This window comes from Thalassophryne amazonica, chromosome 5 (assembly GCF_902500255.1).
Source record: "Thalassophryne amazonica chromosome 5, fThaAma1.1, whole genome shotgun sequence".
NCBI classification, from domain to species: domain Eukaryota; kingdom Metazoa; phylum Chordata; class Actinopteri; order Batrachoidiformes; family Batrachoididae; genus Thalassophryne; species Thalassophryne amazonica.
The window spans coordinates 26,836,507-26,854,367 of NC_047107.1; the positions used below are offsets into that span (position 1 = coordinate 26,836,507).

General features: G+C 39.8%; 1 protein-coding gene across 5 annotated transcripts in view; it reads left to right on the forward strand.

The window, feature by feature from the left end:
* cabin1 (calcineurin binding protein 1) overlaps positions 1-17,861 on the forward strand; it is a 195,300-nt gene that overhangs the window by 159,560 nt on the left and 17,879 nt on the right. For all 5 annotated transcript variants that reach the window (XM_034169832.1, XM_034169831.1, XM_034169834.1 and 2 more), the window contains one exon: positions 9,644-9,884. In XM_034169832.1, the coding sequence (XP_034025723.1) occupies positions 9,644-9,884 (241 nt within the window). The remainder of the gene's footprint in view (positions 1-9,643; positions 9,885-17,861) is intronic.

Below are 17,861 nucleotides of genomic sequence, written 5' to 3' on the forward strand. Positions count from 1 at the left end.
AAATAGGCCCGACACCATAGTATGAGAAACATCCCCATATCGTGATGCTTGTGCCACCTTGCTTCACTGTCTTCACAGTGTACTCTGACAAACTGTCTGTGACCCCTAGACCCAAAAAGAACAGTCTTGCTCTCATCAGTCCACAAATGTTGCTCCATTTCTTTTTAGACCAGTCAATGTGTTGTTTGGCAGATTTCAACAATTGGACTTTGCGGGGGGCTTCTTGTCCATAGTTTGGCTTTACATATGCATCTTATAATTGTTAAAGTACTCACAGCTAACTTTATGCCTTCTTTGATCACCCTGGAGCTGATTATTGGTTGAGTATTTGCCATTCTGGCTGGTCTTCGATCCATTTAAATGGCGGTTTTCCATTTTCTTCCACATCTTTATGGTTTTGTTTGCCATTTTAAAGCATTTAAGATAATTTTAGCTGAGCAGCCTATCATTTCTTGCACTTTATGTTTTCCCCTCTCCAATCAAGTTTATAATCAAAGTGCACTGTTCATCTGAACAATGTCTGAAATGACCAATTTTTTCTAAGATTTTTAGAGAGAAATTCACTACAACTAGCATGAACAGCATTTGCTGCTTTTTTCCTTAAATACGGGTCACACAAAGAAAAATGCAGACACTATTTTTTTTGAACATCCTAATATTCTTTTTCTTCACTTTCTGTGAAATAATAAATTTGAGAATTTCATGTTCATATTTTGATTCAGAATAGAATGCAGTGTTCCCAATGCATTTTCTTGTCTGGAAATAAAAGCTGTTTTAAGGATTTTGAGCTTTACTCACTTTTTTAAACGCACTGCTATTATTTTGAACACAACTGTATATCCAAAGGTTCTTCTTCATCATCTTTGTTTTCTTTTTCTTCACATCTACAACCCCTGGCAATAATTATGGACTCACCGGCCTCGGAGGATGTTCATTCAGTTGTTTAATTTTGTAGAAAAAAAGCACATCACAGACATGACACAAAACTAAAGTCATTTCAAATGGCAACTTTCTGGCTTTAAGAAACACTATAAGAAATCAGGAAAAAAATTGTGGCAGTTAGTAACGGTTACTTTTTTAGACCAAGCAGAGGGGAAAAAAAATGGACTCACTCAATTCTGAGGAATAAATTATGGAATCACTCTGTAAATTTTCATCCCCAAAACTAACACCTGCATCAAATCAGATCTTCTCATTATTCTGCATCTACGAGGTGTATTAGAAAAGTATCCGACCTTATTATTTTTTTCAAAAACCATATGGATTTCAATCACGTGTGATTACATCAGACGTGCTTGAACCCTCGTGGGCATGCGAGAGTTTATTCACGCCTGTCGGTTACGTCATTCGCCTGTGGGCAGTCTTTGAGTGAGGAGTGGCCCACCCTCTCGTCGATTTTTTTTTTTTTTTTATTGTTTAGGAATGGCTCAGAGACTGCTGCTTTGTTTGATCAAACGTTTTTCAAAACTGTATGTAAGGCACAACTGAGTGGACACCATTCGATAAATTGAGCTTGTTTTCGGTAAAATTTTAACGGCTGATGAGAGATTTTGGTCTGGTAGTGTCGCCGTAAGGACGGCCCATGGCGCCTGACGGCGATCTGCGCTTCGAGGCGGCAGCGTCTCGCCGTTTCAAGTTGAAAACTTCCACATTTCAGGCTCTGTTGACCCAGTAAGTCGTCAGAGAAAGAGAACTTTCAGAAGAAGTCAGCATGAGGAGTTTATTCGTACATTCAATTGTTAACGGACATTTTGTAATGAAAGAACGTGCGGGCAGAGTCGCATGTCGGGCCGGACCCGACCGCGGGGGGTTGCGACAGGAAAAACACCTCAGTTGGAAACCTTAACGGGCAAGCTGGAACATGCCCAAGCTGTTAAACAATTTCTCAGTTACTCACTTGTTGAAAGCCATCAAAAGCCGCCTGAATTTTACAAATGGTTTTCAACACGGAGGTGTTTTTCCTGTCGCGGCGCACACAGATTTGCCGAGTCGTCACGGAAACGACTCGGCGAATTTGCGCACACGTCTTTCATTAAAAAATGTCCTTAAACAGAGGAATGTCCGCATAAAGTCCTCATGCCGGCCTCTTCTGAATCTTCTCTGTTCTCTCACGACGTCCTGGGTGAATTAAGCCTTAAATTAGGATGTTTTCAGCTCAAAACAGGCCGACGACGGCGCCTGGAAGCGCTGCAGGACGTCCCGCTCCGTGGGAAGTCCTTACACCGACAGAAACACCCCATAATCTCTCATCAGCCGTTAAACTTTTTACCGAAAACCAGCTTAATTTCTCGAATAGTGTCCACTCGGATATTCCTCACAGGTCCAGAAAAAATTTTGATAAAGCAACGCGCGCCGTCTCGAGCAGCGTGTGAAACAAAGGAATTCAGCCGAGAGGGCGGGACCACATCTCACTCAAGGCCTGCCTATAGGGAAATGACGTCACCGACACGCATGAAAAAACTCACGCATGCGCACGAGGGTTCAAGCATGATTGGTGTAATCGCAAGTCATTCAAATCCATATAGTTAAAAAAAAATAAAAGGGTCGGTTTATTATCTAAGAGACCTCGTAAAAAGGAGTGATCACACCTTGGAGAGCTGTTGCACCAAGTGGACTGACATGAATCATAGGTCCAACACAAGAGATGTCAGTTGAAACAAAGGAGAGGATTACCAAACTCTTAAAAGAGGGTAAATCATCACGCAATGTTGCAAAAGATGTTGGTTGTTCACAGTCAGTTGTGTCTAAACTCTGGACCAAATACAAACATGGGAAGGTTGTTAAAGGCAAACATACTGGTAGACCAAGGAAGACATCAAAGCGTCAAGACAGAAAACTTAAAGCAATATGTCTCAGAAATCAAAAATGCACACCAAAACAAATGAGGAACGAATGGGAGGAAACTGGAGTCAACGTCTGTGACCGAACTGTAAGAAACCGCCTAAAGGAAATGGGATTTACATACAGAAAAGCTAAATGAAAGCCATCATCAACACCTAAACAGAAAAAAAAACAAGGTTACAATGGGCTAAGGAAAAGCAATCGTGGACTGTGGATGACTGGATAAAAGTCATATTCAGTGATGAATCTCGAATCTGCATTGGGCAAGGTGATGATGCTGGAACTTTTGTTTGGTGCCGTTCCAATGAGATTTATAAAGATGACTGCCTGAAGAGAACATGTAAATTTCCACAGTCATTGATGATATGGGGCTGCATGTCAGGTAAAGGCACTGGGGAGATGGCTGTCATTACATCATCAATAAATGCACAAGTTTACGTTGATATTTTGGACACTTTTCTTATCCCATCAATTGAAAGGATGTTTGGGGATGATGAAATCATTTTTCAAGATGATAATGCATTTTGCCATAGAGCAAAAACTGTGAAAACATTCCTTGCAAAAAGACACATAGGGTCAATGTCATGGCCTGCAAATAGTCCATATCTTAATCCAATTGAAAATCTTTGGTGGAAGTTGAAGAAAATGGTCCATGACAAGGCTCCAACCTGCAAAGCTGATCTGGCAACAGCAATCAGAGAAAGTTGGAGCCAGATTGATAAAGAGTACTGTTTGTCACTCAAGTCCATGCCTCAGAGACTGCAAGCTGTTATAAAAGCCAGAGGTGGTGCAACAAAATACTAGTGATGTGTTTGAGCGTTCTTTTGTTTTTCATGATACCATAATTTTTTCCTCAAAATTGAGTGAGTCCATATTTTTTTCCCTCTGCTTGGTCTAAAAAAGTAACCGTTACTGACTGCCACAATTTTTTTTCCTGATTTCTTATAGTGTTTCTTAAAGCCAGAAAGTTGCCATTTGAAATGACTTTAGTTTTTTGTCATGTCTGTGATCTGCTTTTTTTTTTCTTTAAAATTAAACAACTGAATGAACATCCTCCGAGGCCGGTGATTCCATAATTTTTGCCAGGGGGTGTACATGAAAACTGTGTTTGTTTTGTTATCTTTCTTAAGTATTGAAGGAATGGAAATAGGATCTAGTAATCTTGATGTGATGCTAGTCCCTGGAAGCTGGATAGTACTCAGGATCTTGTCCCTGCAGTGGAAGTGCAGTAACATCTGATTGCTCTTTGCATCACTGCAGTATCATCTCCTTTATATTTGTGGGCTTGTCCTCTGTAGAATGTTGAGTTTACTTAAAGTATATGAACATTTCCTCCATAAAGTAAGATCCGGTGTCTCTTCTTGTCAGCAGCCAGTTTAATTAAAACAATTTGTTTGGCAGTGTGTCAGGTGATGTAAAGGGAACCAAAGTCACACACACACATCTGTAACAGCTTTAATTTGATTTAAAATTCAACGTCAATAATTGCAAAGAAGCATCTATCAATTCAGACATCTGTTTGGCTTGCAGCATCTGGCTCTGACCACAGTGTGGACTTGTGGAAGACTACAGCCTGGTTGCATGTTATGTGCTGCAATTTTCTTAAGATAAACTGACACTTGCAGGACTTTGATTCATGCACTTGCACGACCTATGTCATGCAGGAGAGTAAACTAGTCTTTAACGGGTGTAGACTGAACGTGAGAGGGGCACCGGTGCGCGCACTTACGCAAAGAGAATTTTGAAACGTTCAAAAAAAAATCCTTCACACATAAATGTCGTGCTAAGTGGCGCAATCTGCTCGTCAACAGGAAGTGCAGCTCGTTGAGTGGAGTAAAGAAGTGAACAGAGCAAGTGGTTGCGTCATAAATCTGTCATAAACATACTTTTACAGCTGCTTACAAGGAGGAAAGAACATGCAACTGTTTTACCAAGCCATGAAAGTTCAGTAAGGTGTATCTTATATATTATATTCCAATTCTAAGGTGGAACTATGCCAGTATACAAAGGTATATCTAAAATGGAAGAGTAAAATAGGAGAGTAGAAAAGAGTAGAGTAGAGCCACTTAGGTGCCTTGTCTTGAGAACCAGGGATGGTAGGTAAATGTAAACATGACATATGATGACCTTTTTAGACGGCTCCAAATTTTTTCTCCAGCTCATTCAGCGTGCGCGCGAACAGCACTGCAGGAGCGGCCCTGTGTGATTCAGGAAGCGATTTTTAACAGACAACTTGCAGAGAAAATGATTAATCCACTACGAAATAATTATTTTATATATGCAGCGTCCAGCACGAGGCAGGTGGTGGAACAAAGCACGTTGTGCAGCGGGTGGGATCATCACGACGACGTGCATGCATCAAAGTCATGCAAGTGTCAGTGCAGCTTTAGGCGCGTCATTTCGATAATACACAGGGTGCAGCTGACTTGCTGTCTTTGTAAGTGATGTTTAATTGATGATGTGAATCATCGAACCTTGCCTTGGAGCTCACACATGCTTGTAGCAGCTGTGCTGCTCTGTATTGGGCTGAGGGATGTGTAGCTGTCTGAGGATTAGGAAGGGTACTCTGTCTGGGTCCTGCATACTCTGTTTGGGAATCCTCTTGGGAGCTTCTGATTCACTGCTCAATTTTCCTCCAAGTAAAAAGGTGGATTGAGAGGTTTTATTGCATGTGAAATTATCCTGTGCTCAAACACTGTTTGTTTGAAGCCAGCTCGTTTTCATATATATGATGAAAGTCCTGCTCCCAGCCTTCCTTTTTGAAATCATCTTGAAACAATGACACACTTCAAAATCAAATTTACTACATTTTCTGTGTGCAGTTTTGAACATGGAGCCACATTTACTTATTCTGTCATGTCGCCACATGCATGAAATCATATGTTTTTTTTTTGTTTGTTTGTTTTTTTGTTTTTTGTTTTCCCCTCATAGTTGTGTACAGTACTGGTCAGAATTATTGAGACCTCTAAATTTTAGGCACAGGATTTAAAACATGTTCCTCAATAAATAAATACAAATGAACCATTTTTTTATATATCAGAATATTTAACAAAATGCCCAAAGTTATTGAAAAACATTTTATCTTGAATTAAAAAAAAAAAAAAAAAACTTCATTAAAAACAAGTCTGAAGGGCCACTAAATCTTTCCAGTTGGAGCCAGCTGGCCCCTAGCTGAAAATTTGTAAATTGAGTTTTTTGTTTTGTTTTTTATTCAGTTGGGGGGGGTTATCCAAGAGGAGAAATTAGAGTTAAGCTTTTAATTACAATGTTGGTGAGAACAATCTGGCATGATCTCAAGTGATGCAAGCCAATCCAGATCAAGGATATCGCGAGATTTCAATCTAATAACCTGCTATAAAAGATACTAATACTCAGTTAACTTTTTCTTACAAACATTTTATTAAATTTTTTCTTTGTCACTACATGAAAGAAATTTCATTACATGATCAGAAATTGTATTAAATATTCTTATTATGAAAATTCTTTATTTGTGAATGTATTTTAAAGGTGCTGTGAGTGATATTTTTTTTTCTGCCACTACACACTAACTCTAAAGTGCTGTTATGTGCATCTCTCCCTTATAAAAACGATGCGATACAATTCAGCAACAATACTTTTTATTGTGGAACAGTTAGATTCAGTGCTATGCAGGGCAGCAGGGTGGCCAAGCAGTTAGTGCACCACCCCTGTTCTTTCTCTGTGGAATGTGGAGTTGCGTCAGAAAGGGCATCTGATGTAAATCGTGCCAAATCAACATGCAGATCCATATTGTACTGTACTGTAAGTCCCTTCGGGTTCTCCTTCGTTTCACTCAGGGTCGCTACAGCAGATTCAAGGTGCATCTGTATCTTGGTTTGGCACAAATTGTACACCGTATGCCCTTTGACACAATTTCACATTACATGGAGAATTGGCAGGGGTGCCCTTGACCGTGAAATAAGCACACTTAACCACTTGGCGACCACCCCAGGGAACATCTTCAGGTTTTTGCTACTGTGTTGTAGCACATTGTCACTGCCTCTGCTCACCTTTTTGTTCACCACTGCATCAGTAAGGCTGTGCGATATGACAGAAATGTCATATCGCTGTATGACATTCATGTCCATATAAAAGCTACAGTGCATCCAGAAATATTCACAATGCTTCACTTTTTCCACATTTTGTTATGTTACAGCCTTATTCTGAAATGTAGTAAATTCATTTTTTTATCCCTCAAAATTCTACTCACAACACCCCATAATGACACAAGATTTTTTTTTTATTTTTGCAAAGTTATTAAAAAAAAATTAAGAAATCACATATACGTACGTATTCACAGCCTTTGCTCAATACTTTGTTGATGCACCTTTGGCAGAAATTACAGCCTCAAGTTTTCTTGGATATGATGCCACAAGCTTGGTTCATCTGTTTTTGGGTAGTTTTGTCCATTTTACACACACACACACACACACACACACACACACACACACACACACACACACACACACACACACACACACACACTTGTATGTAAAAGCTTGGGCACCCCTGATGATTTTCATGATTTTCCTTTATAAATCATTGGTTGTTTGGATCAGCAATTTCAGTTAAATATATCATATAACAGACAAACACAGTGATATATGAGAAGTGAAATGAAGTTTCTAGGATTTACAGAAAGTGTGCAATAATTCTTTAAACAAAATTAGGCAGATGCATAAATTTGGGCACCCCAACAGAAAAAATACATCAATATTTAGTAGATCCTCCTTATGCAGAAATAACAGCCTCTAAACACTTCCTATAGCTTCCAGTGAGAGTCTGGATTTTGGTTGAAGGTATTTTGGACCATTTTTCTTTACAAAACATCTCAGGTTTGTTGGTTTCCGAGCATGGGCGGCCCGCTTAAAATCACACCACAGATTTTCAATGATATTCAGGTCTGGGGACTGAGATGGCCATTCCAGAATGTTGTATTTGTTCCTCTGCATGAATGCCTTAGTAGATTTTGAGCAGTGTTTAGGGCTGTTGTCTTGTTGAAAGATCCAGCCCCGGTGCAACTTCAACTTTGTCACTGATTCATGAGCATTGTTCTCAAGAATCTTCTGATATTGACTGGAATCCATGTGATCCTCAACTTTAACAAGGTTCCCAGTACCTGCACTGGCCACACAGCCACACAGCATGATGGAACCACCTCCAAATTTTACTGTAGGTATCAAGTGTTTTTCTTGGAATTCTGGGTTCTTTTTCAGCCATGCATACTGCCCCTTGTCATGTCCAAATAACTCAAATTTAGTTTCATCAGTCCACAGCACCTTAAATAAAGCTGGCTTGTCCAAATGTGCTTTAGCGACTCTGTTTGTGGCATGTACACAGAAAAGGCTTCCTCTGCATTGCAGCATCATACAGCATCTCCTTGTGCAAAGTGCACTGTATAGTTGAACAATGCACAGAGACACTATCTGCAGCAAGATCATGTTGTACGTCTTTGGAGCAAGTCTATGGGTTGACTATGACTGTTCTTACCATCTTTCACTTCATCTTATCTGAGATTTTTCTTGGCCTGCCACTTTGGGCCTTAACTAGTACTGTGCCTGCAGTCTTCCATTTCCTCACTATATTCCTCACAGTGGAAACTGACAGGTAAAATCTCTGAGATAGCTTTTTGTATCCTTCCCCTAAACCATGATGTTGAACAATCTTTGTTTTCAGGTCATTTGAGAGTTGTTTAGAGTCTCCCATGTTGCCACTCATTAGAAGAGATGCAAAGAGGAGAAACATTTGCAAATGGCCACCTTAAATCCCCTTTCTCATGATTGGATTCACCTGTGTAAGGAGGGTTAAGGTTCAGTGAGCTTACCAAACCAATTTTGTCTTCCAATAATTAGTGCTAAATGTATTCAAATCAATAAAATGACAAGGGTGCCCAAATTTATGCCTGCCCAATTTTGTTAAATAATTATTGCACACTTTCTGTAAATACTAGAAACTTCATTTCACTTCTCAAATATCAGTGTGTTCATCTGCTATATGATATATTTAACTGAATATCACAACTTTGTGTGTGTGTATGTATGTATGTATGTATGTATATATATATATGGATATATATATATGTATGTATGTATATGTCTGTGTGTGTGTGTGTGTGTATATGTTTGTGTAACAGTGAATCTGGCATGTGCACTCTGCTGCCATGTCTAAAACTTGAATAACTCAAATGACTTACTTTTTTTTTATGGCAGGAGGTTATCTTGATGTTTGTTGCTGAGAATTAGTTTCAGTGTATGGGATGTTAAAATGATTCACTTTTTTTCTTAACGGTAGCTTCTTACACAGTACTTGCTCCTGAAGAGTTGGACAAAGCGGCTTAGAATGACTTGCTCAACTTTTCATCTGCCTCAGAATGAAATCTAGAGAAGGTATATTCATTCTGCGCTCCTCTGTGTTGCCATGACAGCGACTGTGGGAGCAGGACGGCTGTTGTCACAGGTTGTTTGTGCAGCTCTTGTGTTTATATAAGTGGTCCTCAAAAGGACACCCAGGAAAAGTGGCACATAGGGATATAGTGTGGTGTGGAGCTGTGTAGTGAGTCCAGCACAACAGTCGACGCTTGTTGGGAACGCATCATGGAGATGTCAAGGGAAGACCAAAGTCTGACACTGGTAATGTGTGTTGTTTGGAAGTGCATCAGTATCGACTGTGGCTGATTTTCTTTTGTCTGTGTTGAGGCGATGACGAGCTCTCCAGGGAAGTCAATCTGTTTAAACAAATGAGAGTTACAGCTGGTCAGTCACACTCACTTCACTGTCTCCAGCAGCCTGCTGCCGATGCCCCGACGACACCGAAGTTCTCCAAGGAGCACAGAGACTTCTTCTTTCCCACTTCCATGCCAACGCCTCTGCTGCTCAGCCACACTGTCTGCCACCCACTGGCTGCCCAGGACAGCCAAGCCAAAGGGGCGTATGAGCCCCTGAACAAGGTGTCCAGACCTCCATCATCGAGCTTCCACGAGCAGCCACAGAACAGGCGAGCAGCCATGGCTTTACAACCACACACAGGTACAGTGCCCTCCGCTGCTGCACAACCTCACTACGACATGCTTTTGATGTTGGGACACTATAACTGGGGATATATTTTGTGCCAATTAGTAAACCCACCATAAACTGTTTTAAACTGTGTGGCTGCATGCCAGTTGTGCAAAGAAAATTTTGAAATGTTCAAAATTTCTGACACGCATGAATTTCATGCCACTTGCGGGAACTAGTTGTGAACGTTGTGCATCCTGTTCAAAAACAATGCCTGTCATTGCGCGTAGAGCATCTGAACAATTATGACGAGATGTTACATCTATAATAAACATAACTTTAAAGATACATTAACTAACTCATAAGAAGGAATGAATATTTACCAAGCCATTATAATATATATTATAAATAATTACCTTTGAGACAAGATTCCAGATGTGTTCTCCACCACATGATATGCAGGAGACAACCTGCAGCTGTAATAATTTTTCTGTAATTCTGGGAGTGATGAGAAAATGGTTTCATCAGCCATCTTCTGAGTGCAAATGCGTCATCGGCTGCAAAATTATTATTTTATATAGCATAGCATCAAGCGGGACAAAGCGGACGCATTGGCACGGTGAATTACTCGGCAGTGTGGGGATCAAATTTGTAAAATTGTCAAGGTGCCTAAAGACAGTGAAGTGTTGCTGCGCTTGTGATATACAGTATCATGAAGTAGGAAATTACAAGTTGTAACTTGGGTTGGATTTTTTTTTTTTCATAAACACAGGCATTACATTTACAATTGCCATTTTATAACTGTGTACAAATTATTTACTTTTTTGTGATATGTTTGTATTCTTTACATATTCTTGAAGTTTTCAGTGATACAGTTTTCACAAAGACGTCTGCAGTAATTGATTTTGTCACAGATGCCAGACTACAAATAGAAATATTTTCATTTGTGTAAGTGGCAGACTGTAAATTGGTGGTTCCATTGTTTTCAACAAGAGTCTGATGGAAAAATTCTGCCAGCTCTCGCTGAGTGTAGCAACAGTGCAGTGCTTACCATCAAAAGTTACAAATCTCTGAATATTGCCTCTTGCCACAGCAACGAGGACAAAAGTTTTATTTTTAATGAGGAGGAAAGATGGACAGTGAGAGATGGACTATTTCACTGCAGATAGTCACCCAGTTATAATTAGGTAAAAGTAATATTACAGAGAGGAAGTAATCTATAACCTCATAAAAAGTTAACTTTTTAAGCAACCATCAGAGTAAAGGCTTCCCATTTTTATACCCCGAAGTGGGATTATGTTGTGATGTCTGTCTGTCCCTCCCTCCCAAAAAGGGTGCCTGCATTCTGAAATCAACTCCTCTCACACTTTTCGGAGGAATTTTGTGAAACCTGGTACAAGTACTTGTTATAGGTTGGTAATACGCCTATTATCATATTATTTGAGTTAGGCCCATTTTACCAGATTTATGGCCTTTGATTAACAAATCTAGACACTGCCAGTTTCATAAGTTAGTGCCTGCATTCTGAAATCACCTTCTCACATATTTAGGATGAATTTCATGAGTCCTTGAAATGTTATCAGAATGTCGCAAGCACTTGTACCAAAGCAGCATTTGTCGTCAGTATTGTGCTCTCAGAGCACACTTGTAATATAATGCTGCTTAAAATGCTAAAAATCTGTTGTATTTTTCAATGAAGTATGTTATTGTCCATGTTATTAGCATTGAAAAATGACTGTGCCAGACTTCAGCACCTGCAGTCTGTTGCTACAACAGCCTGCATGACTGTTTTTCTGTCGGCAGCTTTACTCTCAAATGTGTCCTATTCAGGGTTGATGGTACAGTTCAGGTGAAGCCTGTCACTGCCTTGCTTCAGATTTACTGACCAGCAGGGGGCGCCTGTAGACTTCCACAGATGTGTTACATAACTCCAGTCTGCTTTTGTTTTGCCTTTTGGGTTTCATCATTTGGCCCAGCAGTGAGTTATAGGTATCGTCCAGTTTATGATGTGTTGCTGTGTTTTCTTCTTAAGTGCTTTGATAATATCATTAGTGATCCTTGTAGTAAGTGTCCGGGTACTGAAACTATGTCTGCAGTTTTCTATAGCCTTGGAGTCTGTTTTATTCTGTCATTTCAACATGAAGCACTTAAAATCACTGTGAAAGCAGATGATTTAAATCCAGAACACCTCATATGTACTTAAAGAAAGAGGTAGTATCCCCCCAAACATACGCCCACATGCAAAGGATCTTCTGAAAATGTTTTACTAACAGCTTTCTTTATAGTCTGAGTATGACATCCAAGTGTTTTCAAAACTGTTTTGTGATATGCCTATTCAGCCAGTAGAGGGCAGTGTGCTCCTTTTAGCAGATTCTGAGTAACACCAGCTTCTTGTTTTTGAACCATTTGTCAGGCAGCGCTAAAAGTAAGTACAGTTACTAGTTTGCAGGCAGTTAGCTTCTTGTTGTACACATACACACACACACACGGTAATGTTTGTAGCTTATACTGAATTGTCTCTTGACGGAAGTTCAACTTATTCTTTGAGTGCATGAGATTTTGCTGTTGTGAACTTGAATGAGTTCATAAGTTCTTCATTTATCCTCAACATTTTATCAGATTTTTGTCATTTTTTATTTCAATGTTAAATGTCAAACTAAAGTTTTCATCACATATGATCTTTTTTTCAGTTGGTAAGCAGGCAAATGAAGCCAAACTTAGCCATTTTAAATGTATTTCAAACCAGTTTGACAATGGTTTTGACTAGGGATGTACTGATACCACTTTTTCAGACTGAGTACATGTACGGGTACTTACATTTGGGTACTCTTCAATTCTGAGTACCGTTACGAATACTTAATGATACCATTACAGTTTTATGGTGACTTTCAAAATGTTTTATTCATCAGTCGTTCCTTACTTTTTGAGTGTAACTGCTACTGATATCATTAGCTTTGTTTTTATTTACAAACATTTCACTTAAATCATGTAACATCACTTTTTGACTACAACAAATTGTCCTGTAACATTAAGTCTGTGTTTCTTAACAAACATGACACTGTCAGACATCTCACTGAAATGTAACCTGTGGACTTCAGCAGTACAAAATACACCACACCAGGAACAGAACTGAAACTGTCCATCAGTAACTTTACTTATGTCTGTGAGCACCAGTGTTGCCACAGTTACTTTGAAAAAGTAATCCAATTACTGATTACTCCTTGAAAAACTAACTTACTTTACTGATTACTCAGTTTTAAAAGTAACTAAGTTAGATTACTAGTTACTTCATTAGTTACTTTCAGCAGCTGCTGACAACACCCCGCCACCTCCACATGAAAATAACCGTTTTTCTAATATTGACTTTATAGTCACCCTTTCTTGACTTCAATTAACATAAATACTTGTTTTATAAAAAAAATAAAAGAAATCTTTCTTGACCTCATATTTAAGTGTTGACAGCACTGTAACAGTAAAACTTACAATTTATAATCTACATTGTTTATAAATGGAACTATTAAATTCTTTCTAACATTTTTCTATTTTTCTTATTATAGTATTAGTAGTATGAAAAATTATCTTCAAAAGTGGACCTTTAATCTAGGGGTGTGGAGGGGAAGCATGCCCCCACCACCCCTTCCATCTGGAATCGCCCTTGGATGGCTGTCTGTGCAGGAAAAATTGACAACGTATTTATGGAAAAAGCACGACCAGAATGAGAGGTAGGGAATTTTTTTTTTTTTTTTTTTTTTTTACATTTTTCAGCATTTTTTTTTACGTCATGTCATTCTCAGAAAGAGACTTTAGGTGCATTTGGGTGAAAAAACAAGCGTTAGCATTTGTTCATGCATGCGGATCAGCTGTTTTTAGCAAGGACCCACACAGAGCAGCACAGAGTTTTAAAGAGAAAAAAAAAAAGCATAAAAATGTTAGTAAAGCTCAGTGCAGGTGTCCTGCTGTCACTGCGCTTTGAGAGACAACAACTGTTCTCAACTCAGACTCTGAGCTGCTCTGCAGATGAAAACAGATGAAAAGGGGAGGTGATGGTCAAGTGGTTAAGGTGTTGGGCTTGAGACCAGAAGATCCACGGTTCAAATCCCCGCCTGACTGGGCAAGGTCTTTAATCCCCTATTGCCCCCAGTGTGTAGTGAGCGCCTTGTATGGCAGCACCCTGACATCGGGGTGAATGTGAGGAAAAGCGCTATATAAATGCAGTCCATTTACCATTTACAAGGTCACAGCATCAATCGCTTCGTGGGCAAAGTGGGCAGTTCCATCGAACTGCGACCTCCGCCTGCCCATGAGCTGCTGCGATCGACCCACAATACAAACACAATTAAAAGGTTGACATCACGCTGCTGTAAAGGGGTATCGGGTGTCTAGTATCGGAGCAGTTTTATGATTACAAGTACAAGTAAATACATACGGGATCGGGCCGATACTGGTATCGGCATCGGTGCATCCCTAGTTTAGACATTTATTTTTAAAACAAGCAATGCACCCTAAGCTGCCTTGTATTTTCATAAATAATGCAACTTCTATGATTTTTTTTGTCATTGTTGCTTAAATTATGGGAACATTTCAAAACATTTGGTGATGTATTGCAGTTCCATTTATTTTATTTAAGATGTCTTCCTTTAGATATGGACCTTGAAACAAACAGTGTTTTGTAGCAAGGGTTTCAATATGATTCAAACAATATTTTGAGTATGATATCAGGAATTGACAGTAAAGATGAAGTTTTGGCATTATTCCCAGCTAGACATTCTATCCATTCTTTCATCCTGGTTTTACGTTCTCATTGTGTTATAAATTTCATCCCATATTTGTCCACAAATTTGTCCATCGTGTTTCTCCCTACAGTAGCTAGCTTGTTAGCTGATATTTGCGTGACGTGAAGGTGGGCAGCTAATTTTCCATTATCAGAAGCAGTACACACTCACCATCCAGCAGTTGGGAGACTTTTACTTAAGTGAAGTTGAGTGCTTTCATGACTGATCTGGTGCATCAAAGTGCACCACCAAGTAACCATTTCACCCTCATCGTGCGTGTCTTTTATTATTTTTTGTTGTTGTTTGTTTGTTTTTTTTTAATTTGATGAGTATCAAGATGACAGCCTTTGTTATTTTTGAGCTATTGTGTACAGAAGTTGGGTGTCATGGACTAAATCACTCTACATTTTGCTGTTCAAGTCCTATCCTTTTTTTTTTTAACATGTATTTATCTTTTTTCCACTCAGAAACAAAACCCCAGCACATCATCTTCAAAAGTACAAGAACAACCATTGAGAAAATAAGCATGCTACATCTTGAACATTCATGAACATCCAATCCCAACATACCAACCACAGGCCCCAACATACCAACCACTGGCCCCACAATAAATAAAAAAAAAACACACACCACCGGGAGCAACGTGGTGGAGGTGATGGTTTAGTGGTCTTGAGACCAGAGGATCCGCAGTTCAAACTACAGTGTGACTAGAAAATTAAGGGCCGTTGGGCAAGGTCCTTAATCCCCAAGTTGCTCCCAGTGTGTAGTGAGCGCCTTGCATGGCAGCACCCTGACATTGGGGTGTGAGTGTGTTTGTGTGAATGGGTGAATGTGAGGCATAATTATAAAGCACTTTGAGCATCTGATGCAGATGAAAAAGTGCTATGTAAATGTAGTCCATTTACCATTTGCCACACCCATGACAATCAGCTCAATCAGGTTCAAAAGTGTTCAATGATCCAAGAAAAACTATACAAGGTTGCCACAGTTTAAAAACCCATCAGCCATCCCTTTGAGTCTAAACTTGAGATCTTTCACCCTTAAAGAAATGGATAGGGGACATGAAGTTTTCCAGGATAATAATATTCTGCATCGTGCTACCAAAGAGGTAAAGGCAATTGCATTAACTGTGAGTTAGTACAGGACACAATGGGAACTCCAGGAACAACAAAAATAGCAATCAGTGGACAAGGCTGCAGCCTGATGCCAGGAATTTGAGAGATAACATCAAAACTCAAAATCCAATGTGGTTGAAGTGTGGGGCAAAGAAAAAAATGTATGACTATGATTAGGGTCAATGGGACTAAATGTATGATTGGGGTCAGTTTTGGATAATTTGGACTTTGATAAATGCAGCTTGTGTACTACTTTAAATTGAATTAGGGAACACCTTGCAATGGATTGACGACATGCAAATTCTGTCTACAGCCTTATCCCACAAATCTTCCACGAACTCCAGACCAAACTCTTGTTTCCAATTACGGGTAAGTTTATTGACTGGATGATTGTCTGTTGAAAGAACAAGATTATATATCCGCAATATAAGAACTTTCTAATGGGGCATATGTTCAAAGCGGTGACCCCAACGCCATTTCTCTTCCTATCCTCACCATGATACAACAACTTGAACCCACTGTCTGTGCTTCTGGTCTTACTTCCCTTCCACTTGGTCTCTTGCACACACATTATGTCTACCTTTCCTCTCTCCATCTTGTCAGCCAGCTCTCTCCCTTTACCAGTCATACTGCCAACATTCAAAGTCCCGACTCTCACTTCCACCCTTTGTTTTCCTTTTCTCCCGCTGTCCCTGGACACATTTTCCTCCTCCTCTTCTTCTTCCATCAGCAGTACCCCAATTTCCACCGGCACCCTGTTGGGCCACTGCACTGGTGGCGGTCATTGCTAACCCGGATCTGGACTGATCCAGTATGGAAATTCGATTTATACTGTGCATGGTTGTGTTGGCTTGTTTTACACCGGATGCCCTTCCTGATGCAACTTTGCTCACTCAGAATGTACTGGCTGCACACCACATGTGGCTGAGTTCCCTACACTGTTACCAATGCAGGGGAGAAAAAAAGGAATTCATTTAAGATTCTTTAAAAGCTGTATGAAATGCAGTGTTTTTAAACATGTTCCAGAAGGGCTTATTTAAATTCAAATGACCACAAATTTAGTCCATTTAAATCAGTGACATTTTGCTATTGATGCAGAACTGCTTTTGAGTCTGTTAAGCATAAGATGGCATTTCTTTTAAACTAGTTTAAAGCACTTTTAAAGAGGTATGAAATCAGTTTATGCCAATATGTCATCCTTAGTATAAACCGACTGTTTAAACAAAGTTCAGATAAAACTCAGAGAAAATCCTCAGCATTGAAAACATGAATACAGCAAAATGTTTTCTTGACAAATGAAGACTGTGGATGAATAAAATGGTGTCAATTACTTTTAACAGATTAACTAGTCCCTCACTAAATTAGTCAGTACAGTGTGACTGGTGTGACAGGCCAGCAGGAGTCGCTGTGCATGTGGTATTCAATAAGTGTCACTCCTCTGACAGCTAAAGGATTCTCTGGCCACTGGGTTTTTAGCCAACTGATCAGAGCGTCGCCTCCCATGCCGGAGATTGTGAGTTGGCCTCCCAAGGGGAGCAAGTAGGAGGATTCAAGACACAGTGCAGAGCAAGCCGCTACACTAGCAAGTTGTACTGAGCTATTCAGTAGGGTTATCCCAGTCTAGTCACAAACATTGCCACATTTTATGTTGTAGCCTTAGTCCAAAATGGATGAAGTTCTTCTCTCAAAATTCTTCACACAATACCCCATATGTTTTTGTTTGTTTGTTTTTTAGATTTTTCCAAATTTATTAAAATAATAATAATAAAAAAACTAAGAAATCACATGTACATAAGCCTTTGCCATGAAGCTCTAAATTTCTGCTTGCTTTTGAAGGTCCCACTGAACACAGTGGCCTCCATCATCCATAAATGGGGGAAGTTCAGATCCACCTGGACTCTTCTTACAGCTAGCCGCCCGTCTAAACTGAGTGATCGGGGGAGAAGGGCCTTAGTCAGGGTGGTGACCAAGAACCTGATTTTCACTCTGTCAGAGCTCCAACTCTCTGTGGAGAGAGGAGAACCTTCCAGAAGGACATCCTTCTCTGCAGCAATCCACCAATCAGGCCTGTATGGTAGAGTGGCCAGACGGAAGCCACTCCTTAGTAAAAGGCACGTGGCAGC